We start from the raw sequence: 25,953 nt of genomic DNA, 5'->3' as shown, positions 1-25,953 counted from the left end.
CTATTCCCTATGTTATTCAACGTCTGTATGAAACTATTGGGAACTGTCATCGTAGCCCTTGGAGCATGGTGTCATCAGTATGCTGATGGCACGCAGCTCTGCCTCTTCATTCTGTCAGAATTGGGAGAGACTGTGAAGGTGTCAGACCAGCATGTGTAAGCAGTGATAGGCTGGATGGAGGCCAATAAAGTGACGCTGAAGTCTGATAAGGCAGATATGCTGTGGGTAAGTTGTTCCTGTGTTTATGTTCTGGGTGCGGTTGTGTATGACTTGTTCTGGGATAATTGGTTGTGATAGATTTTATTGATGGATTGTTGTTTGCATCTTGTATCTGGCAGGAGTTTTGGGAAAGAGGGACATGGGTGATGATGCCCCAATTTCAGTGATCATGGGTAGAGGGAGACATAGCCATGGGGAGGTGATTAGTTATCATGGAAGAAGAGGGCAAGGTTATTTATGCCTTGTCCCTCTCTCCCACCTCTCCCATGGCTGAATTCCTGGTTGCTCATCTGCTGTGCCCACTGCCCTAGTATTATATGCTCCAAATCAGCACTCATCCATGACCAAATCATGGTTGAGCAAGGTCTTCTTATATTGCTCCACCATGATTTGGTCATGGATGAGTGCTGATTTGGAGCATATTACCAAGACCTATATGGATGAGCTGGGAGGAGTTGATCTGAGTTGGCTGTGCCTGCCTGGATTGCTGTGGTCCATAGAACTTCCATCTCCATCACCAAAAAAAACACCCTTTGTCTTTGGAGCTGGCTATGGGCCCTCTACCTGGTGTCAGACCAAGGAGACAGTAGCCTAAGATTGCTGCTGGGGTACCATTCACCCTGCTGCGCTGCAGCTTCTCTAACCGAACTGGCAGAAGCAATCTCAGGTGTGGTGTTGGAGGTGTCCAGAATGATAGTCCTCGGTGATTTCAATATCCATGCTGAGACTGCCTCTAGAGTTGTGGCTTGGGACTTCATGGCCTCTGTGACAACCATGGGGCTGTCTCAGATTGTTCCTAGTCTGATACCTAGGGCAGAGCACACTCTCAGTTTGGCTTTTGCTCAGATGGTGAGAGTGGGTCTGGAGATGCAAAGTGGTGGATGTTACCCCATTGTCATAGTTGGATCATTTCCTGGTAAAGTTTGAACTTATGGCTTTGGTCCTCCCCTACAGGCTTGATGGACAGATTAAGATGGTCCACCTCTGGAAACAAATGAAATCCAATGGATTCTTGAATACTTAGGGGGTGGTTTCTAGTAGACAGAATTTGTGAGCCTGTTGAAACTCCTGTCACACAGAGGAATGATGAGACATGTCAGGCCCCTGAGTGCCCGCTCCTCATTCCACAAATGGGAACCACCACCAAGAAGGCCCTGTCATGGGTCACTGCTAACTGGGCAACTCCCAGTGGCGGCATTACCAACAGGGCCTCCCTTCCCAATCCTGGGCCCAGAGATGGATGATACTGGGGAAAGTGCTGTTTGAGGTTTTTAGGTCCAAAACTGTTTAGAGCTTTCTGCACTAGTACTAACACCTTGAATTGTTCCAGGCTATGGTTTGAAGGCACATAAGGCCAGCTCCTTGCTGAAGTTAAGCAGGGTCAGGTCTGGTCAGTGCCTGGATGGGAGACCGCGTGGGAACCATATGTAAGCCACCTTGGGTTTCATGAAAAAAAAGTGGGGTATAAATACAATCAATCAATCAATCAATGGGCCTGGTAGCTCACTGGTACCCAGTGGAGTGCTCTCAGGACCTGTGACACGTGGTCCCATTGGACTGACCGACGTACAAACCTTAGTAGCTGCATTCTGTATTTGCTGCAGTCTCTGGACCATCTTCAAAGTCAGCCCCATGTTGAATGTGTTAGGTGGGAGGTCACCGAGGCACAGACAAATGAGGCCATCCCAATCCAGGAATGGCCATAGCTGGCAAAACAGTCTAAGCTGGAATAAGAATTCCTAGCCACAAAAGCCACATGAGACTCCAGTGCTGTTACCTTATAGAAAACCTTTACATGGTGCTTAACAGCAATTGTGCCAATGGGGAAGGCCTCTGTCTCTTGGTTTTCTTGTTCTGAGGTAGCCGAGTTGAATTCTCTGGAAACTATGTATCATTTCTTGATGTATATTTTTCCATGAAAACAACAGTGACAATTTTAGGAACCTTGTAAAAGGGATGGAATGTGCAGAATCATAGAATATCAAGCAGACACGAAAACATATTGCGGTCTGCCTTTCATGCTACCTGCCAGAAATTACAGGATCAAGTCAGCTCTCCCACTGCTCTGCTCCCATTCTTCGTTGAAAGTGCAAATACAGTGTCCATGATCCAACACACAGTAGGCATTGTGAAGAAAGCTGTCAGTTTTTGAATCCAGGGAGGACCTCAGTAATCACCTTTGATCAGTCCTTAGAATTGGAAGGGGCCTCTAAGGCCATCAAGTCCAATCCCCTGCTCAATGCAGGAATCCAACATAAAGCATACCTGACAGGTGGCTGTCCAGCTGCCTCTTGAATGCCTCCAGTGCTGGAGAGCCCATCATCTGTCTTGGTAATTGGTTCCATTGTCATACTGATCTAACAGTTAGGAAGCTTTTCCTGATATTCAGCTGAAATCTGGCTTCCAGTAACTTGAGTCCATTATTTGTGTCCTGCACTCTAGGATGATCCAGAAGAGATCCTGGCCCTCCTCTGTGTGACAACCTTTCAACTACTTGAAGAGTGCTGTCTTATCTCTCCTCACTCTTCCTTCTCAAGGCTAAATATGCCCAGTTCTTTCAGTCTCTCTTGAAAGAGGCAATAGAGCTTTATTTCTAGTTCCCTGATCATCTTTGCTGCTGTCCCCTAAGCCTGTTCCAGTTTGTCTGCATCCTTCTTAAAGTGTAGTGTACAAACCTGAATGCAATACTCAAGATGAGGCCTAACCAGTGCCAAATAGAGGGGAACTAGTACTTCACATGATTTGAAAACTATGCATCTGTTAATGCAGCCTAAAATTGCATCTGCCTTTTTTGCGGCCACACTGTACTTTTGGCTCATACTCATTTTGTGATCAACTACAATTCCAAGATTTTTCTCACATGCAGTATTGCTGAGCCAAGTATCCCCTCTCTTACAACTGTGTGTTTGGTTTCTTTTTCCTAGGTGTAGAACTTTGTACATATCCCTGCTAAATTTCATTTAAATGGGAGCCCATTTCAATTTGGAATTCTAATTGAAAACCATATCTTTGTGAGCTATGATCGGGCCCCTCCAAAGAACTGTTGCTCCCTAGGGAAGCCAGTATTGATGAGATCTCAGCCTTGGTTTGGGACCCTATAAAGGAGAGGAAACCTATTTCAATCTCCCCCTACAGTACTATATTGGTACCCAAACAAAGGAATCTGCTTGCTTAGCACCCGTTACTGAAACTATATAAAGGCAGCAAAACAGGCTGACTTGCACATCATGTTCAGATGTTGCCACAATATAATGTACTTTTGAATAGTCAAGCAATATGTAAATGCTGTTAATAATGACTTCTTGCTTATAAAAAGAGAAACTGTGATTGGGATGTTTAATTAAGATTTAATTTTACTCATTCTGAATGGCTTGAGCAACCCTTGCTTACATCATGGATCTATTTAAGAGACCTTTGTAAAATTACCAGTTCTGAAGTAGTTGTGCTTTAATGAGCTTGATCCTGCTGAAGCTGGTTGAAGTATCAGGATGCTGACTTGGCAACTCGAGGATTTTGTTCTGAATCTATGTTTGAAGCCCATCTGGTATTGTAGTTGGGAAGCTTCCTTTATAGAGCTGGCAGTAAGATTAAGGGGACAAGAAAAGTGAAAGCGATGCAATGACATGCTGCATTATTGGGCCAGTGGCAGCCAGGGCAGCCAGTCCTAGTGGAATTGGCTGGGGTCGCAAATAATTACTGGTTTAGGTTTATCTAATTTATATATCACTTCCTACTACAAAAAGTCCTGAATCGAATTACAACCAAAGTAAAAGTATAATAAGAAAAACCACACAAGCGTGTTACAAATCTGCAAGAAAACAACTCTACCCAATCTACCAACACCAAATTGAAAAATATATATAAAACATGAAAGCAAGGCTTCTCATCTACCCTTCTCCCTGATGAGTTCATTTTCCACATGCAGGGAGGTTTTGTCATTGGGGTGCTTGAACAAGCAATACGATGGCAGCATTCTACGGGCGGTACAAGCCCTTAATAGGAATTTTACTATGTGTTCCCTACGTATTTTTGGATTGGACCTTGTTTTGACATGGAAGAAGCAGAGAACAGTCTAGGACCAATTCACATGACTTGCTGGCATGATTAGAGGAAAGAAGGCCAAGAATTGCTGTAGTGAGTTTGGCTTGTGTTTGTGAGCACCACTTGCAGCTCAACTGTTTTGTGAAGCAACTGTGTGACAAACTTAGCAGCAGGGCAGTTCAGCCCAGGTCAATGGAAGCCACATTCTTGCCATTGATAAGACCAGTATATCTGGGTGGTATGGCTGCTTCCTGGAAGCAAAATAACCTGACCCTGCTATATCAGGAGTAGCTAATCTTGTTTTGTAGTGAGAGCTTCAATCACCCTTGGCCATCCTCTAGGGTCTGTGTGCCAGTGGTGGGTGTGACCACCCCATACTCACACTGCCCCCCTCCTGAGTCGTTCCCTCAGCTATTCTGTGCAGATCAGTTGAGGGGGATGGAGATTGTCACCTCCTCTCTGTTCATCAGTTGATCCATCTGAAGACTAGGGAGTGAGCCAATTTGCATCCCCATCAGGTGTCTGGCATCTGTCCACCCCACCACTGACTACCACCCCCTTGGTGCTGCCACCACCATAATCAGTGGGATCTTGTGGGGGCCAGTCCTCATTTGCTTAGACTTCTGAGTCAGGCCCTGAACTGGGGATTAGCCATCCTGAGCTATGTAGTTAGCTGCTGTCTCCATGGCTTGGCCTGACTACCAACAGTGCCAGGGAAACCCTCACTGTAACTTTGGGTTTTCTGGGTGCCCATGTTGTTTGACTTGCCAGCAGCAAACATACAGCTGAGCTAAACTACATTCTGTTCTCATGAAGTGGCTTGTGGCAAGCTGGGATGAGCATGTGGAGACATTTGAATGAACAAGAGATCAGGTGTGGTTTGAGACTTTAAGGAGGCAGCTCTTGCAGCTGTGTGGGAGGAGGACCTGGCTAGTCTTTTATAAGAGCAGTTGCAGCTCCAACTCAAGGAAGACTCTGTCATCTGGAGTGCAGGACTGAAAGGAGAGGCTTTTCTGTTTTGTCTGGCTTTCCCTGCGCCTGTGGTTCTGAGAGTCCTTACCAGCTGGATTTGGGGCTATAGCTGCTACAGGATAGCTGGGCAGTTGTGGTGGGTTTTTTTCCTTTTTCCTCCTCCTGCTTGCTACTGAGTGATTGGCTCATAATACTCAAACAGCTGCATGGGGAGGGCCTGGCTAGTCCTTTATAAGAACAGCCATGGAGCTTATCTCTTTGGGGTTAGCACTTCGGGGTTGTGGCAAGGGTGTCATCCTATTTGATTTGGGGTTTTGCTTCTTTATTGTCCCTGGGGAAATGAGTGGTATGGTGCTAAAGTGTGATGGTCTGTATTGGATTTTGCCTGTGCTGTCAGCTCTTCACTGAGACAGCAGTGTCGGTGGGGGTGCAGGCAGGGCTGGAGATTCCTTGGTAATTGCCAGGCTGTAAGTCCTCAGCCAGCAGCTTGGCTATAAGTCTGCCAGGCTAGCAAGGAGGAAGCAAGATAAGGGCAGAGGCCGTTCAAAGCTTACATGCCAAGCCAGAAATCCAGAAGAGATGTCAGTGAAGGTCCGGGTCTAGTTTGCCGAGAGATCAGTCCAAGTCAAGGTTCAGGGGATAGGAAGACACACAGTGGTCACGCCTGATGTTGTAGTCAGCAACAAGCTGAACCCAAGGTTTGACTTTTAAGGAGCAGGTTTGTCAGCAGGTGTGAGCCATCAACGTTTGGCCTTAAGTGGACAGGCCTGCCCCTCTTCTGCCTGACCTTCTGTTGTCTACGTTCTGCAGGTGAGGGGGGAGTATCCTGTTCACTGTCTGTGTCTGGCTGAAGGGCTTCAGCTGTGTCTGGGGTGCTCTGCAGCTGAGGGGGAGAAGGAGCTGGGTTCTCAGGAGTTTCCTCCATTTCTCCTTCTGGGTCTGCTGCTGTTACTCCCGAGTCATCCTCGTCTGATGAGTCCTCTGACGGGGGCCATGACAGTGCTTGTATGTTAATAGTCCCAGGACTAGCCAGGGTGTGAAACTGGCTCAGTTCTGTGGGTTTGGAACCCCTAAGTGAGAGAGACCAGGGGGTATTTGGTCGTTTCCCAGGTGAGAGCTGTGTGGTTGCTCGAGCTAACTGATATTATTGTTTGATTATTGTGAGAGCTTGGGGTGGTTGGGTGTTGTGGTAGGGAGGGCTTGAAGATGTGTTTGGGAGGTGGACAGGATGAAGAGGATCCCCGGATATCACTTTCTCTGGTGATCGGGGAGGTGGTGGAGGCATGGCTTGTGTGGGGTGGTGGCTGAGAGGTGGGTTTACAGATGCTTTTGGTCTGTCCCCTGCTGTGCCCCCCCATCCCATCCCTGGAGGTTCATCCAGTGTGCCCAATAGCCTGGTGCTGTTGTTACCGAACGCCACATCTGTTAATAATAAGACTGTGTTGATCCACAATCTTATTGTGGATGAACAGACTGATCCAATGTGTGTAACTGAGACAAGGGTGGGGGAGCTGAATGGGCCTGACCGGACACAGCTTTAGCCGTCTGGGTACTCGGTGCAACACCACCCCAGACTAGAGTGGGGGTGGGGAGGCATTGCCATAAACCACAGAAGTGCACTATCTCCCACCAGGAAACCTCTCCACTTAGGGGCTGCTCTAGAAGGGCATGCTGGAAGACAAGCTGGGGAATGCTATTTGTTTACCACCCTCCCTGCTGTCCAACAGCCTCTTTTACTGAGATGGCTGAGGTTGTTTCTGGTGTTGTATTGGAGGAACCAGGAATGTGGTCCTGGGTGACTTCAACATCAGGCTGAGGCTGCTTTAGGGCCAGCTTGGGATCTTGTGGCCTCCTTGGCAACCATGGGACTACCCCAGATAATTACTAGCCCAACATACAGTGCATGGATTTAGACTTTGCCTCTAGTGGAGAGGGGGTGGTCTGGATTGGGGAGGGATCATAACGCCATTGTTATGGTCAGGCCACTTCATAGTGAAGTTTGAGCTTCTGACAGTAGCCCTACCTCACAGAGGAGGGAGACCAGTTTGGATGGTCTCCTCCTGGGGACTAATGGAACATGGCAGATTCCTGAATGTTCTGTGGCGTTTACCAGTGTATAGAGTTGGTGATCCTGTTGAGGCCCTGGTCTTGATGTGGGATGGAGAAATGAGGAGGGTTGTTGACACAATCACTCCCAAGGATCCTCTCTGATGCTGCAGGGCCTGTGCTGTGCCTTGTTTTACTGAGGAATTGTAGGCAATGAATCAGGCTGGAAGATGGCTGGAGTACAGTTGGTGGATTACTCGGTCTGAAGCTGACCAAACACTTGTTAGGTTATTCAGTTCTAGAGATGTGAAAGCCCAGAAAAAAGCTGGAAAAATTGACAGTTTCCCCCTTTCCCACTGGGATTTTTTCTGTTTAATTTTTCTGGACCCCCCCCGAGAAAAAACGGGGAGAAAACCAAATTTGTTTTCCCCAAATTTTCCAGTTTTTCTCTGGGCCTTCACATTTCTACACAGTTCTGCCTACCAAGTCACATACTCAATGTGCCACCCAGCAGATCTATTTCAGGTGGCTAACGGTACCAGAAATGGTGGGTGGCCCTCTGGAACGCTTGGTAGCATGTTGTGAGCAGTTTGGAAGTCACTTTGAGGAGAAAGTCGCTCAACTCTGTAGTACTTTATTTGCAGCGTTGCAACACCTTCCCATATTTTATGGGATCAGTTCACATTATGTGCCCTCAGGATGTGGATAGGACTCTTGCGGTAATATGAGCAGCTTCCTGCCCTCGTGAGGACTGGGTGGGTTCAGGGTGTGATGAATACATCTCTATGTGACAGCGTGGTGCCTGCTGTCCTTAAACAAACAGTAGTATATCCACTCCTGACAAAGTGCACCCTGGACCCTGCAGTTTACAGTAACTACTGCCCAGTTGCAAATACCTGCTTTTGGGGGCAAGGTGGTGGAAAGAATGATAGTGGAGCAGTTGCAGGAGTTCCTGGACAATACAGACTGTCTGGATCCATTTCAGTCTGGGGGTAAGGTGTGGTTTTGGGACTGAATCAGTCTTTGGCACTCTGATGGATGACGTGTATCAAGAGTGGGACAGGGGAATGTGTCTCTTCTCCTGCTTCTTGACTTCCGGTGTCTTTTGATACCATTGACCATAGTATGCTCCTGGACAGGCCCTGTGGGATGGTTACTGTGGGAACTGTTTTACAGTGGTTCCGTCCCTACCTCCAGTGCTGTGTCCAGAGAATAGTATTGCAGTCTTTGTGCTCTTGTGTGCCACAGGGCACAGTCCTGTCACCAATGCTATTTAACATCTATCTGAAGCCGTTGGGACTGGTAACGGTCATTAGGAGTTTGGGAGTTTGGGGCAAAGTGTCATCAGTACGATAATGATGTGCAGCTCTCTTTCTCCTTAATGGCTGAGTTGGGAGAGGCTGAGCATGGTCTGAAATGTTGTCTGGATACCGTTGTGGAATAGAGGAGGACTAATAAACTGAGCTTGAACCCTGGGAAGACAGAGGCACGGTGGGTGGGTGGGTGGTTCTAGTGTCCAGGAGATTGACCATTTGCCTGTGTGGTTACACTCCCTCTGAAAGAACAAGTGCATAATTTGGGGGTGCTCCTGTGTCCACCTTTGTCACTTGAGGCTTAGGTAGCCTTAGTGGCTAGGAGTGGCTTTTACCAGCTATGACCATTCTTGGACAGGGATAGACTGGCTGCAGTGATTCTTGCACTGACAACCTCAAGGCTTGATTATTGCAGTGTGCTCTATGTGGGGCTACCCTTGCACCTGTTCCTGAAGCTCCAGCTGGTGCAAAATGCTGCAGCTAGACTATTGATGGGGATACACTACTGCCAGCATATAACTCTGGAGCTTAAAAGCTTGCACAGGCTGCCAGTGTGTAACTGGGCCAAGTTCAAGGTTTTTGTATTAATTTACAAGGCCCTTAACAACTTGGGTCCAGGTACCTTAAGGACCACCTGGTTCCTTATATCCCAACCCAATCACTGAGATATTTCAGGGAGTCTCTGTTGGTGGACCCCCATGGCTCAGATGCTTTCAGTTTAGTGGGTCCAGGTCTGTGGAACCACCAACTGAGATTAGACAGGCACCCTCCATATTGAACTTCAGGCATATGACTAAAACTGTCTTGTTCCAGCAGGTACTTTAAGGTAGTGTTTAGTTTTATGGTTTTTCATGCATGGCTGTATGACTTGTTTTTATGTATGCCACTTAGGAATGTGAATTATTAAGCGGTTTATAAATATTTTAAGTAAATAAATAAATAAAATACATAACTTTCTGCTATGAAATGCATTCTTTATCTTTGCATTTGTCTCCTTCCCAAGTTCTAAATCAATACAATAGGTTTAATGCTTAAGACTGTTCTGCCTCTTTGTAGCTTCAGCAGATGGAAAAGGAAAGGCTGAGCTTACCAACAGAGAATTTTCCTTCCCCCCCCCCGCATCTGGTTTTGGAGTTTTTAAGTTGCACTGGGGGATTATAAGGGCATTCTGTTATTAAATTGGTCTCCACAATAGTGATTATCCTGTGCACGCTGAAAGCCCCTTCTGCTAAACCCATCAGGGCTTGCTTCTGGGTGACTATTTTAGGAGTGAGGCTTCTGTTTTAAGGCATGCAGAGATGAAAGTGTGACTAGGTATGAACTGCATAAAGCAAGAAATCAGATTAATGTTAACCTCTAACTGTTGTCTAGGGTGCTACAGTTACCTTGTTTCCCTGTAATAATTTCAGTGGCTATAATGAAAAGACTACCACTCTCTCTCTCTCTCTCTCTTTTTTGCAGATTTTAATATATCTTGTTTATTTCACCTCAGGAGAGGTCCTGTTCACCACAGTGGAAATGACTTTAAACAATCTGACACTGAAGGCTGCATCACTTTATGATGAGTGGATTAAAAATGCTGGTAAGTCGTGCTCCTCAATAGCATTTGTCAGTTTTATAGTCTTTCACCACATCTGGTACTGTATTAAGAATACTTACGTAAGACCAAAATGTGTAGTTTGTTACTGAGCTTGGGGCATTCTTGTCTAATCAGGTATGTGTGGGCATACAGGAAGGTACGGGAAGAAACGAGTCAGGTGTTAAAGAAGTACAATTGAGGATGAAACACAAAATGAATAATAGACTGCACCAGATATTTATCATGTGTGAACATCATTAAATTACATGAAAATGTGTTGGTGTTGACACACCCATCATCATCCAGCATCCTGTTCTCACAGTGGCCAAGTAGATACCAGATGATTCCAGGAAGTCCACAAGCAAGGCATGAAAGATCCTGCTCCGCACCCCAGGACTTACTGGGTCGCGAGGTGAGCTTTGCGGCTGTGGCCGAACCCCGGGCCGCCATCTTGAGGGGGCGGGTGTGCATGCGTGGTGTGAACGTGCTGATGTGGCACGCCACCGGGGGGTGGGAAGGCCGGGTGAATTTAAGCCCACGCCGCCTTGTCCCAGCCCTCCTTGGATTCCTTAGCATGAAAGATACAGCACTTCCCTGTTGTGACATCTCTGCATCTGGTATATTGAACTATACTGAACCTGGTAATTCCATTTTGTCATCGTGGCTAATACACATGGGTTTTTTCATGGTCTGTCTTCCATGAATTTGCCTAATCCTTTTCTACAGCTATCTGAACCAGTGTCGTTGCTACATCTTGTAGCAATGGTTACATAAATGATGTGTTGTGTGAAGTACTTTTTTTTTTATCTGTCCCTAATCTATTACCAATCAACTTCATTGAATGTCTCTTGAGTTCTAGTATTATGAACAGAATGCATGGTGTGTTTCTGAGGGACAAATTCCACGTGACACTAATCATGTGTGTAAGCAAGCTTGCTTAACCTGGCTACTCTTATTTTCAAAGGGGGAAAAAAGCAGCCCCAAGCCCCCAATCTGGACTGCGCCCCTGATCTGTATTGGAGTCCGTGCTGTTTTTTGTTATAAAAAATTGCCCCCTGTGTGGCTGTCTGCCCCTAGAGGTATAGTTTGTAGTAAACATCACTGTTTGAAAGCAAAAAGCAGTGATTTTTAGCAGAAAATCATGAAGGACTTTGGACCACATAGCTGGCTTTTGTCCAAAATAAAGAGTGGCTAAATGAAGCATACTTGCTTACTCACAGAATATAATAATGCCACGTGTAATTTGGCCCTGAGGTGCACACATTTGCCAAGGCTGCTCCAGCAGTATGTCAGCAGGATATGTAAGTTGGAATACCTCTCCACACTAATAAACATTCTAGCAGAACATTAATTGACACTGACAAAATTGCTTCAGGCTTTGTTTTATAAAAGTTCTGTCAAACATGAGCACTGCATATTACTGATTTTTAATTCTATCACGTTTTGTATGTTCTAATGCCGCCTTGATATACTTTGATTAAAAATGCAGCTTATAAATATTTAATAAATAAATAAATACCATTTATTACCTGCCCTTCACCCAGAGGTCCCAGGGTGGGTTACAACAACCTTAAAATACTGTGTTTAAAAAATTAAAAACAACCAGAATCACAAAATAGGGTGGGTCCTAAAAATATACATCTCAGGTGTCAAAGGCCAGGGTAAAGAGTTGTGTCTTCAGCATTTGCCTAAAGCTGTACAGTGAGGTTGCCAGATTCATCTTGGTGGGGAGGGAGTTCCACAACTTAGGGGCTGCCACAGAGAATACCCTATCCCAAGCTACCACCCCTCGAGCTTCTGAGGGTGGTGGAACTAACGGAAGGGCCTTGCTCTGTGTTTGAAAAAGGATCAGAAGAGCCATGCAGACAATTAGCCACTTGCCATGCTACTACACTAATGTGCCCCCCTGTCAATGACAACTCTGAAAAATCACTTATAGTACCTGCTGGTTCAACATCCGTTAACAGAGATGGCTTCCAAACAACTGAAAGAGGAAGAATACCAGTGGCTAATGCATAAACAGGAAACACTGGAAGACACACCAAGCAGACATGAAAATGTAGTTGTCTGCCTTTCATGCCACCTGCAAGAAATTACAGGATCAATTCATCTCTCCCATTGCTCTGCTCCCACTCTTCCTTGAAAATGCACATACAGTGGCCATGATCTGACATGCAGTGGGCATTGTGAAGAAAGCTGTCGATTTTCTGAATCCAGGGCAGACCTCAGTAATCATCTTTGATCAATCCTTAGAACAGTAGAGTTGGAGGGGTAATATAAGGTCATAGAATCCAACCCCCTGTTCAGTGTCAGAATCCAAGTTAAAGCATACCTGGCAAGTGGCTATCCAGCTGCTTCTTGAATGCCTCCAGTGCTGAAGAGCCCACCACCTCCCTAGGTAATTGGTTCCATTGTCGTACTTTTCTAACAGTTAGGTTTTTCCTGATGCTGAGCCAAAATCTGGCTTCCTGTAACTTGAGTCCATTATTCTGTGTCCTGCACTCCAAGATGATCCAGAAGAGATCCTCGCCCTTCTTTGTGTAACAACCTTTCAGGTACTTGAAGAGTGCTATCATATCAGAGCCTTCGCAAAACAGATTCAATGGAGATGGCCTGAGAGCTACAGGAAAGACAAAATAGTGGTGGTGTTAAGTGGTCTGTACATTGAAATGGCAGCCATGAAGATGTTGGAAGATTGGTTGCAACATTGGTTGCTGTGGTGAAGCTGTAATAGAAGCTCAGATAGCAAACCTGGCACAGCAAATTCATTCTTATGAGCAGCCCATGTCGCATGAACAAGATGAGCTCACTTGGTCACTGTGGCTGCCTTATCCATCCTGCTGAGATGAGGATATGACTGAAGTTGTCAGATGCATGTAGAAGGACTAGAATTTGAAGAATAGTGCTGTAACAGAGAAGATACTTGCCCTCAGTTCCAGTTTTGGTCTACCACTCTTGAAATTGAGCTGGAAATACTTGGTTGTTCTTTGTGGCAGTCATCATTCATAAGTGTATCTCGATGCCCTGACTGACCGAGCCCCCTAGTTCCATGCATTGGACCTCACCAACTATGCCAGATGAGTCCCTGTTCACCTGACAGATATGGCTAATCTTCCAGTACAGTGCCCAGATGTGGCCAAAAAATTCAAAGGGGGCTGTTTCACTGCACAGAAGACCAGAAATGTATTATTTTCAATCCCTGTTGACCAGGCTCGTGAACAGAACAAAGCTCTCATCCAGGGAAATGGTGGCGTAGTTCTGCTCACTGAGAACTCAAGCGATCATTGCCTTTGGATGATTGCTGGTCTAGAAGTTGTATGGGTTGCAGTGTTTGATGGAGGGCAGCAACAAAGATTTTGGAGGGATACAAGGCACCATGACCAGACAACCAGTGTCCAGGCAGCATTTATCAAAGATGTCTGCTGTCTTGTAAGCATGCTGGAAGACCTTGGCAACCCCTTTGAGGAAGACAGTATAGACCTCATTACGTTGTGTCCAAGGAAATTGCTAGTCCTGAAGCAGTCGAGGTTGTAAGGAAGGTAAAAGTTACTGGCCAGGACCATTTTAAGACCTTTACCAAAGAGTGCTTGATCCAAAGACCCCTCGCTGGATCGTCACCTTGCAGTGGTGAGTGGGCTTGCATCTTCCAATGAACCCTGTGAGCGATGCCGTCGGGAGTCATGTACTCCCAGCAGGGTCACCCATGGCGGTAAGGTCAAGGGAGAGGAACCAGACAAAGAACGATCCAAGAACGTCCTCAACGGCAGAACAGGTGGAGGATAACAATATGTACGTTACAACGGCTGTGAAGGCAGATGAAGGCTGCAGCAGATAAAAGACTTCCAATCATCATGGTATCCATGCCATTGGATCAAAGCCTTTTCTGTCAAGATTGTATGTTGATCGTCATGCACCGATCTCCTCACATAAAACAAATTCATGCACAGGCGTCTTCCAACCCAACCAAACTAAAAGTCCCATGGCGATCAGCGAATGGCAACGGGGGCAGGACAGTGAAATCTGGAAGCCCCTAGTCATGGACCGGCACATGGGCAGTGGATGCAGACTCAGTTGTCCTGGCTCAAGGACCGAGGCAATTGAGTAGTTCGGCAGCTGTATCTACGACTGAGCAGTCCTATTCAGGATTCACTCTGCTCACCCTGTATGCGGAGGGGGCTAGAAAAGGTGCCCTAGACATAGTCTGCCTCATCTCTCTCCCTGACTGGATCACTGCGTCCAGTGGGGTCACCACTCAGCAGTTGCAAAAGACAAATGAACTTTGGAATGTGGAATATACGGACATTGCTGGACAAAACAGATAGCGAGGATCCTGAATGCAGGACTGCCATCATTGCAAGGGAGTTGAGATGTTATTGACATAGTAGCACTCCAAGAAACTCGAAGAGCAGGAGAGGGACAATTGAAGGAAGAAAAAGGAGGCTACACCTTCTTCTGGAAAGGACCGCCTGTACAAGAACAACGAATACATGGAGTAGGCTTTGCTATTAAAAATGATCTTGTGAAGCTCTTGTCAGAAGTTCCTACTGGCATTAATGAACGACTCTCAACTCTCCGATTAAAACTCGCCAAAAACCAGCAGGTAACTATTCTAAGTGCTTATGCACCAACATTAGATGCTGATGAAGACATCAATGAAAATTTTTATACCCAGCTGGACACCATCTTATCAGAGACACCTAAGGAGGATAAAATTATCCTCCTGGGCGATTTCAATGCAAGAGTTGGGTGTGATTTTGATTTATGGCCAGAAACCATTGGGGAAGAAGGAGTTGGCAATAGCAACCTGAATGGCATTCTACTTCTGACTAAGTGTGCAGAGCATAATCTTGTTATTACAAACACACTCTTTCGCCAGAAGGATAAATTTAAAACAACATGGAAGCACCCTCGGTCGAAGCACTGGCATCTCCTGGATTACATAATTGTCCTGATGTACTCCTCACCAGGGCCATGACGAGTGCTGATGAGTGCTGGACAGATCACCGATTAATTCAATCCACTATGGCCATTGATATTGTTTCTCAACGGAGGCTCCAAGGGAGAAAACCAAGGCGTAAAACGAACATCCATGCCCTTCAAGATCCTATTAAGTGAGCTTGCTTTCAAACAACTCTCAAGAAACATCTACCTACGGAACTCCCTGAAAACAATGAGGAACATTGGATTAAACTGAAGACTTCCATTATTGCAGCATGTGAACAAACTACTGGATACCAAACCAAGAAACATCAGGACTGGTTTGATGAGAATGATAGTGAAATTGAACATATCATTGACAAGAAAAGGAAAGCCTTCCAGATATGGCAAAAAGACATTAACTGTGCTGCTAAGAAAAAAATCTATGCCAGTGCAAGGGCTGAGGTCCAAAGAAGAACTAGAGAACTTAAGAACGCCTGGTGGATAAAGAAAGCTCAAGAAATCCAGCATTTTGCAGATGCTCATGATGTACGAGGCTTTTTTAATCCCACAAAGGCCATCTACGGACCAATTATGGTACAAATCCCTTATGTTCAATAGATGGTACCAAACTTCTAAAGGACAAATAGTCTATTGCACTGCGTTGGAAAGAGCATTACCACGACCTCCTTAATCATAACTCTATTGTGGCTGATGAGGTCTTCTCGCAAATCCCACAACAACAAATTAGAGATGAGTTTGCAGTATCCCCTGATTTGGATGAAGTCAATAAAGCCATTAATCAAATGAAGAATAACAAAGCTAGTGGACCTGATGGGATTCCTGCTGAAGTCTTTAAAGAAAGTGGGCCTGAACTTACACAACAACTTCATAAGCTCATCGAAAAAATCTGAATGAGGGAGGAGATCCCGGAAGACTTAGGGATGCCATAATTATCACTCTTTTCAAGAAGGGTGATAGAACAGATTGTGGGAACTACCGAGGCATCTCTTTTCTAGCTGCCGCAGGTAAAATCCTTGCAAGGATCCTCGCAAATCGCCTCCTACCTATCTCAGAAGACATCCTCCCTGAATCCCAAAATGGTTTCTGCCCTTCCAGGGGGACAGCGGACATGATCTTCACTGCACAACAGCTTCAAGAAAAATGCAGGGAGCAAAACCAACCTCTGTATATGGCGTTTATTGATCTGACTAAGGCCTTTGATACTATAAATTGAACTGCTCGCTGGACCATCCTTCTGAAAATTGGATGCCCTGATAAATTTGTGAATATTTTGCAACTGCTCCATGACAACATGACGGCAACAATCTTGGATTACAATGGCTCTGAAAGTGATCCATTCAAAGTGGGATCAGGCATCAAACGGATGTGTCATTGCTCCGACCTTATTTGCTACTTTCATCGCCATGATTCTACACCTTGTTGAGGGGAAATTTCCCACTGGCGTGGAAATCACATATCGAACAGATAGAAAGCTTTTTAATCTCAGTAGGCTGAAAGCAAAAAGTAAGGTAATTACAACCTCTGTCACAGAACTTCAATATGCCGATAATAATGTAGTCTCCGCACATTCAGAGGAAGATATTAAAACTATCCTAAATGTCTTTGCAGAAGCATATGAAAGCTTGGCCTTTCGCTTAACATCAAAAAAACCAAAGTGCTTGATCAGCAAGTGCGAACCAATCCCTCTGTAGCACCATCAATCCAGCTTAATGGTGCGACGCTGGAGAATGTTGATCACTTTTCCCCTCTTGGCAGCCATCTCTCTGTAAAAGCTGACATCGACGCTGAAATTCAGCATCTTTTGAGCTCTGTGAGTGCTGCATTCTCCCTACTGAAGCGTAGAGTGTTCAAGGATCGGGATATTCGCAGGGAGTCCAACATGCTTATTTACAAAGCCATTGTACTACTGACCTTACTGTATGCCTGTGAAACATGGACCATCTATAAACGCCACTCCCAACTTCTTGAAAGATTCCACCAACGCCTCTGGAAAATTCTGCAAATTACTTGGGAAGATAGGCGGACTAATGTGAGTGTATTGGAAGAAGCAAAGACCACCAGTGTTGAAACCATGATCCTCCAACATCAACTTCGCTGGACCGGGCATGTTGTTCGAATGCCTGATCACCGTCTTCCAAAGCAGCTACTTTACTCCCAACTTAAGGATGGAAAATGGAATATCGTTGGACAGCAAAAGAGGTTTAAAGATGTTCTCAAAGCTAATCTAAAAAAATGTAACATAAGCATCGAGAACTGGGAAGCCTTGGCCCATGAGTGTCCCAATTGGAGGTCGGCTATTATCAAAGGTGCCATGGACTTTGAAGAAGCACGAGTACAGGGCGAAAGGGACAAACAAGCCATCAAGCAAATCCTCGTCGTGACCATCTTCCATCTGGAAACCTATGTCCTCACTGTGGGAGGCTGTGTGGATCCAGAATTGGCATCCACAGTCACTTACGGACCCACTGTTAAAGACCTTACCCTGGAACACAATTTTACTCGGCCACGAGTGATCGCCAGTGAATGATGATCCAAAGAACCAAACCCATTGACGATACCCTTCTTCACAACAAGCTGAAAGTCTTTAGACAGAACACTCTGAAAAATACTCAGAAAGCAAAGAACCAGATAGTGACTTTGAAAAATTACATTGGACTCTTTGCAAGATTATACATTGGGTGCCAGACAAGAGGTGGAAACCTTCAAGAATTCATTTACCATGACAACCAAGAATACCCTTCAGCATTCTCTGATGGTGGAACTCTTTGTCTAGGTTTAAAACGTGATGTCCTTGAATGTCTGGAAGAATTTTGTGTGGACCAGCCAAACACTCCTGCTACCTGTATTATTCTTGATGGAGCTGCCATAATTCAGATGTTGAAACCAACAACTGGAAAGACCTTTATGCTTTTGAATCCCTCTTCCATACAAGGATCGACAGATATGAATATTCTTTGTATTGTTGGAAAGATCTTACAATGTAAAACGTAAGTGCTAATTAATTTAAATAAATGCAAAACAATACCAAGATGTAGACATTGCTGAAGTGATATAAAGGGAGCTGAATCTTCAGTTATATTAACGTATAGGTTTGTTGTACATCTCACTGGGTAACATATCTTTGACCAAAATGTTGGTATTGGATAATATTACCCAGTATAACATTTAAACATAACATATAATATGCAACAAGTAGGTTCAGTCTAATTTTCGCTTACGATATACTTATGCATGGCTGCCATTTTGAAAAATGGCTGCCATCGTCATCAGGAGCCAACTCAACAATTTATTTATTAATTTATTATTTATTAATTAAACTTATATACCGCCCGACTAGCAATAGCTCTCTGGGCGGTGAACATCAAAAAATACAATAAAATTACACAACCTCATAAAACAGAATATATAAAAACTGTACAAACTGAAATCAGATTACAACAATTTAAAATTAAATTAACTTAAATTAAAATGCCTCAGAGAAGAGGAAGGTTTTAACTTGGCGCCGAAAAGATGATAGTTTCGGCGCCAAGCGCACCTCCTCTGGAAGACTGTTCCATAGTTCGGGGCCCACCACTGAGAAGGCCCTAGATCTTGTCACCACCCTCCGGGCCTCCCTATGGGTTGGGACCCGGAGGAGGACCTTCGTAGTAGACCGTAGTGAACGGGCGGGTTCATATCGGGAGAGGCGTTCCGACAGATATCGTGGTCCCGTGCCGTATAAGGCTTTATAGGTTAATACCAACACTTTGAATTTTGCCCGGAAGCATATGGGAAGCCAGTGCAGGCGAGCCAGAACAGGTGTTATATGCTCAGACCACTTGGTTCTTGTTAGCAGTCTGGCCGCCACATTTTGCACTAGCTGTAGCTTCCGAACCGTCTTCAAAGGTAGCCCTACGTAAAGCGCGTTGCAGTAGTCCAGACGCGAGGTTACCAGAGCATGTACCACTGATGTGAGGTCTTCCTTACTCAGATAGGGACGTAGTTGGGCTACCAACCGAAGTTGGTAGAACGCATTCCGGGCCACCGAGGCTACATGAGCCTCGAGTGAGAGGGAAGAGTCTAAAACAACTCCCAGACTACGAACCTGCTCCTTTAGGGGGAGTGTAACCCCGTCCAGGACAGGGTATATATCCACCATCTGATCAGAGAAACCATCTACCAACAGCATCTCAGTCTTATCAGGATTGAGTCTCAGTTTGTTAGTTCTCATCCAGTCCATTGTTGCGGCCAGGCAACGGTTCAGCACATCGACAGCCTCACCTGAAGAAGATGAGAAGGAGTAGAGCTGCGTGTCATCAGCGTACTGATGACAACGCACTCCAAAACTCCTGATGACCGCACCCAGCGGCTTCATATAGATGTTAAAAAGCATGGGAGACAAAACTGAACCCTGCGGGACCCCACATTGGAGGACCCACGGTGTCGAGCAATGTTCCCCAAGCACTATCTTCTGGAGACGACCCGCTAAGTAGGAGCAGAACCACTGCCAGGCAGTGCCTCCGACTCCCAACTCCACAATCCTCTCCAGAAGGATACCATGGTCGATGGTATCAAAAGCCGCTGAGAGATCAAGGAGAATCAGCAGAGTTACACTCCCTCTGTCTCTCTCCCGACATAGGTCATCAAACAGGGCGACCAAGGCCGTCTCAGTGCCAAAACCAGGCCTGAAACCCGATTGAAATGGATCTAGATAATCGGTTTCATCCAATAGCGCCTGGAGCTGGTCAGCAACCACTCGTTCCAAGATCTTGCCCAGGAATGGAACATTTGCCACTGGTCTGTAGCTGCTGAAATCCTCTGGGTCCAAGGAAGGTTTTTTCAGGAGTGGTCTCACCGCCGCCTCTTTCAGACAGCTAGGGACCACTCCCTCTCGTAAAGAGGCATTAATCACTTCCTTGGCCCAGCCAACTGTTCCATCCCTGCTAGCTTTTATTAGCCAAGAGGGGCAAGGATCCAGTACCGAAGTGGTTGCACGAACCTGTCCAAGCACCTTGTCCACGTCCTCGAACTGAACCAACTGAAACTCATCCAACAAAACATGACAAGACTGTGCTCCGGACACATCAATATCCAAATTGGTTTAATATTTAGTAAGCAAGCTCTGTGCCAAATTTCATGCCATATTTTTCAGCTAATCCGCCCTATAATCTGAAGAGTTCTGCATTAATTTTTAAAAATCATAATAACATATAAAAATTATAACCATGGTACACGCATAAAGAAAAACCAAATAATTTGAATAGGAGAAAAATTATTCACCATACTCATCAAGAAACTTGCAGATTATAAAAACCACATTATTTACATTACCTATTCTGGCAGCTTATTTAAAACATCCTAAAAAAGGAAATTCTAAAAGCACAATGGTAAGCAATTCCAGCAAGGAAAAAAGGGGGGAAACAACAGAAGAAGCCAATGTGGCTTCACAAAAAGCTTAGAGATGACCTGAAAACAAAAAAGGACACATACAGGAAGTGGAAAGAAGGCCAGGCCACAAAGGAAGAGTACAGACAGGTATCACGGAATTACTGGGATGGTGTCAGGAAGGCTAAAGCTGAGAATGAGCTGAGGCTAGCAAGGGATGCTAAAAGATACAAAAAAGCTTTCTTCAGGTATGTCCATAGTAAAAGACAGAAAAGAAACGGTGGCACAGCCACTCGATGAGGATGGCAAAATGATAACAGATGACAAAGAAAAGGCAGAAGTGCTCAGTTCCTACTTTGGCTCAGTCTTCTCCCAAAAAAGGATCTGTGAACCTCCTGGGAAACATGAAGTAGAAGGGGCAGGATTGGAGCTTGAGATTGATAGACAAATGGTCAAGGAATACCTAATCACTTTGAATGAGTTCAAATCTCAAGGGCCCAATAAACTGCATCCTAGAATATTGAAGGAACTGGCTGAAGAACTCTCAGAACCGCTTTCTGTTATCTTTGCAAAATCATGGAGGACTGGTGAAGTGCCAGATGACTGGAGAAGAGCTAATGTTGTCCCTATCTTCAAAAAGGGCAAGAAGGAGGAACCGGGAACCTACAGACCAGTCAGCCTAACATCAATCCCTGGAAAAAAACTGGAGCAGATTATAAAGCAGTCAATCTGTAAGCACCTTGAAAGCAATGCAGTGATTACTAAGAGCCAACATGGATTTATGAAGAACAAATCCTGCCAAACTAATCTTATCTCATGTTTTGATCGGGTAACCTCCCTCGTAGACTGTGGGAATGCTGTGGACATAGTATATCTCAACTTCAGCAAAGCTTTTGACAAAGTGCCCCATGATATTCTGATTAGCAAGCTAGCTCAATGTGGGCTGGATGAAACAACTATCAGATGGATCCACAGTTGGCTCCAGAATCATACTCAAAGAGTGCTTATCAATGGTTCCTTCTCAAACTGGGCAGAAGTAACGAGTGGGGTACCACAGGGCTCAGTCCTGGGCCCAGTGCTCTTTAAATTTTTTAACAACAACTTAGATGAGGAGGTACAAAGCATGCTTATCAAATTTGCAGATGATACAAAATTGGGGGGCATAGCTAATACCGTGGAAGACAGAAAGAAAATTCAAAGGGACCTTGATAGACTGGAGCATTGGGCTGAAAACAACAGAATGAAATTCAACAGGGATAAATGCAAAGTTCTACACTTAGGAAAAAGAAACCAAATGCACAGTTATAAGATGGGGGATGCTTGGCTCAGCAGTACGACATGTGAGAAGGATCTTGGAATTGTCGTTGATCACAAGGTGAATATGAGCCAACAGTGTGATGTGGCTGCAAAAAAGGCAAATGCTATATTAGGCTGCATTAACAGAAGTATAGTTTCCAAATTGCGTGAAGTACTAGTTCCTCTCTAGTCAGCACTGGTTAGGCCTCATCTTTAATACTGCGTCCAGTTCTGGTCTCGGCACTTCAAGAAGGATGCAGACAAACTGGAACAGGTTCAGAGGAAGGCAACAAGGATGATCAGGGGACTGGAAACAAAGCGCTGTGAGGAGAGACTGAAAGAACTGGGCATGTTAACCTGGAGAAGAGAAGACTGAGGGGAGATGTGGCACTCTTCAAGTACATGAAAGGTTGTCACATAGAGGAGGGCCGGGATCTCTTATGGATTGTCCCAGAGTGCAGGACACGGAATAAAGGGTTCAAGTTTCAGGAAGCCAGATTTCGACTGGACATCAGGAAAAACGTCTTAACTGTTAGAGCCATATGACAATGGAACTAATTACCTAGAGAGGTAGTGGGCTCTCTGATGCTGGAGGCATTCAAGAGGCAGCTGGACAGCCATCTGTCAGGAATGCTTTGATTTGAATTCCTGCATTGAGCAGGGGGTTGGACTTGATGGCCTTATAGGCCCCTTCCAACTCTACTATTCTATGATTCTGTGATATCCCAACTACATTTATTTATTTGTTTGTTTGTTTGTTTGTTTGTTTGTTTGTTTATGTATTACATATCATAGATAGGACCATAGTTTTGAATATATTAAGAAACTTCTGTCACTTATCCAGAAAAACCCTATCAATTCTCATTCTTCTTGTATCCTCAAGAAGTCTGTCACTTTAGCTATAACAACATAATCCCACATTTTTCTCGCCATTATTTCATTGTTGGTATCTCACCTATTCTCCAGTATTTAGCATACAATATTCTTGCAGTCACTAGGAGGTATGAAACCAATTCAGCATATTGTACATTTACAGAGTATTTTAAATAATTTCACAGAAATATTACTGGGTGTAACAGTATTGGAACTGTTTCTGGATTGCTCTCCAGTATTTCTTTGCAACCTCACATCTCCACCGAAGGAAGAAAAATCTCTTTTGTCCTTCTGACATTTCCAACAAACTGGGGAGTAATTATTATTTATCTTACTACTTTTGAAAGGAGTGATATACCATTTACTCATTATTGTATAACAATTTCTCTTATAGTCCCATTGTGATAGAATTTATGTGAGATTTTCCAAAAGTTCTCCCTTATTTTCCCTGGATGCCAGTCCATCACGTGGGTAGTAGTCTGTCGTCTGGTCCAAGGACAGGAAATGCGCTGACGTTTGCAGTCTGAGGGGGCGTTGCTGGCCTGCAGACCCCAGTTCATTTCCTGTCCTGGTCCAAGGCAGACGCATCTGAACTACTATCCACGTGAGTTGTTTTACTTAGGGTTAACTCCTTGCCTTTTCTTCCCTTTTTATTTTAGGGGCTAAGGGGGTTGGAGTTTTTTTTCCCCCGTCCCTCTTTCTTGTGCTTTTCGAGGCTCCCAAACTTCTCCTTTTGTTTTTTACTGCCCCCTTTAAGTTCAGGGGACCTTTAAATTTTTGGCACGAATGGGTGTCATCTTGTCGGGCTCCACTGTACCGCGTGTTGGGGAGTCCGACCCAGGCCTTGCTGCCTGGAGGAAGGGGGTATACCCCCGGGGGGGTGCCTCTCGCCCAGGATCTGACCCTCGCCGCCTCACCTCCATGGTCCTACCGGGACAGAACAGTGGCGGCCGTAAAAGGAAACATTTATAAAATTCTCTGTGAGGATTGAGGACATTAATACATACTATATAGCATTAATGGTAGGTAACAGTTGGCACTGAAGATGGCTTTATTGGTTCTGAGTAGACTTATTTCATGCTTGATGATGTCCCAGTCGCTAGGGAGGTGGGTGGAATATATACATGACCAGTTGCTTCCTTTTCAATCTTGTATTTTGTTAGGCCACTCAGGTAGGTTATTGAAGGCTGACACTTTGGTCTGATTTGCAATTTAACTGCAGCAAAAATTCTGGGAATGAGTAAATCAAGGGTCTTCAGGATGTGTCTGGACTAAAGTTGACCATTGGCCATACCAGCTGTTCCAATGACACCTGGCTAGTCAAAGGTTAGCTACCCCTGAAGAAAATGGTGTAACTCTTCGAACACTAGATGAGTTTGAACTCTGGAACACTGCACAAGGTCTTGAAGCTAGCAGAAGTAGCTAATTTTCACAAAAGTATTTCACGTGTGCTTAACTTCCGAGATGGGCCATTGGCACGATCCATTAGGCTGTTATGTTCTCATGATGCAGGTTTCTTTTTCACTGAGTAACATACGACTTTTTTCGTAAAGCGGGGGAAAAAGCTGAGGTAAACAATAAATGTGAAGATCTTTTTAAAATGAGCAACCCAGTATTGCTAAATAATATTCTTGATGGTTAGTAACCACTTTGGCTGAGTGACTTAATTCTCTTTTTTTAAATCTCTCTTCCAGATCCACGAGTCGATGGCTACCCGCTTATGTCTTCGCCTTTCCCACAGACATTTATTATTGTAGCTTATATCTATTTTGTCACTCATCTGGGACCAAAGCTCATGGACAACAGAAAACCTTTTGATTTGAGGCAAATAATGGTTTTTTACAACTTTGGTGTAGTGGCTCTTTCAATTTATATGACTTATGAAGTAAGTACTCCCTGAGAGCAGACTGATAACTAGCTCTTCCAATTAGGTGCGCACAAAGGTTTTTTTCTTCTCTTCTCAAAAATGTTAATGAGGTTCTGGTATGGGCAAGATTGCAACATGTATGTTTGGAAACTCTCCCTCCAAATCTGATTGTCGCTGTGTGTGTTCTCCTGGCGATAAGTTCATTGTCAGATCCTCTTTTTGAAGAATGGGGACTTCCTTCTATGTTGTAGTTCCCTCTATCCAGCAAGTGGGAATTCTAGTACATATTTGTCCAACATGTGAAGTGAATGAAAGGGATGAGTCCACACTAGGCTTCTATCTCTACTCCTGGGGAAAGTGTGTGTGTTTGGGGAAAGTAAGAATCCTGCTTCCCTCCACTGTTCAAACACGTGCTGTGGCAGTGTTAATCCTACATGAACATGCTTTCAGCAACAACACAGTAAGCAGCAATGGTATCCTAAAAACTGCTCTACATGGCTCTGTGATATGTACTCTTGACATTAGCGGTGACTAACCTATGGCCCTCCTAGATGTTAGACTACAACTCTCATGTCTGACTGTTGGCTATGCTGGCCGGGCCTGATGGGAGTCCAACAACAACTGGATGGCCATAGGTTTCCTATCCCTGTGCCACACATTCAACATTATTACTGGGATTGGAGAGGGAACTGGAGCAGGTTTTGGTCGTGCAAGCTTCACACACTCTAGTACTCACAATGACAATCAAACAGATAAACCAGATCTTGTTTACTTGTCCATGTTTATGAGAAACGAGGGAGTGAGAAGACAATACTAAGACCCATACTTGATGATTTCACTTGCATATATCGGAGCGGGGGGGGGGAACACAAGGTATATTTACCTGTGAAGCAGGCACCTAATTGTGAAGTGTCATCTAACTTATACCTATAGGTACAGCTTGTTGAAATAATAATACATTGCATTTCTATCCCACCCTTCCTCCTAAAGGAGCCCAGAGTGGCAAACACATCAACAAAACAGTAACAACAAAATTTTTAAAAAAGTTAAAAATATTCTAAAAGCAGTTACAATTTTAAAAACATTCTTTCATCCAGTGTTCTCCAGGTTGCCAAGAACAGTCTCCTTCAGTCATCAAATGCCTGTGTAAACAGGAATGTTTTCAAGTTCCTCCTGAAAGTAAATAATGATGGAGGCAGACACATATCACTGGGGAGGAAATTCTGCTGAAAAGCCCGTGACAAGACAACACAAACTGGGCAGCCCCGGTAGTGGTACCACCAGCAGGGCCTTGTGGGGTCCAAGACGGCTGATAATGGGGAAGGCACTCTTTTACCATCCCAAACCATTTAGGACTTTATATTCTAGTACCCTGAATTGGACCCAGTAGCTCACTGGCAGCCAGTGCAGCTCTTTCAGGACCAGTGACACATGGTCTCATT

General features: G+C 44.8%; 1 protein-coding gene across 8 annotated transcripts in view; it reads left to right on the top strand.

The window, feature by feature from the left end:
* Positions 1-25,953, top strand: part of ELOVL7 (ELOVL fatty acid elongase 7) — an 80,479-nt gene that overhangs the window by 42,082 nt on the left and 12,444 nt on the right. Inside the window, exons 1-3 of one of the 8 annotated variants that reach the window (XM_061618680.1) lie at positions 203-225; positions 10,053-10,173; positions 24,339-24,529. In XM_061618680.1, the coding sequence (XP_061474664.1) occupies positions 217-225; positions 10,053-10,173; positions 24,339-24,529 (321 nt within the window). In that variant the 5' untranslated portion in view covers positions 203-216. Of the gene's footprint in view, positions 1-202; positions 226-5,326; positions 5,369-8,199; positions 8,271-10,052; positions 10,174-10,488; positions 10,583-24,338; positions 24,530-25,953 lie in introns of those variants that run through there. The other 7 variants (XM_061618688.1, XM_061618671.1, XM_061618692.1 and 4 more) reach the window with 7 other exon arrangements.

This window comes from Rhineura floridana, chromosome 1 (genome assembly GCF_030035675.1).
Source record: "Rhineura floridana isolate rRhiFlo1 chromosome 1, rRhiFlo1.hap2, whole genome shotgun sequence".
NCBI classification, from domain to species: Eukaryota; Metazoa; Chordata; class Lepidosauria; order Squamata; family Rhineuridae; genus Rhineura; species Rhineura floridana.
The sequence above is the reverse complement of the archived record's forward strand: the minus strand, read 5'-3'. Positions and strand labels throughout refer to the sequence as shown.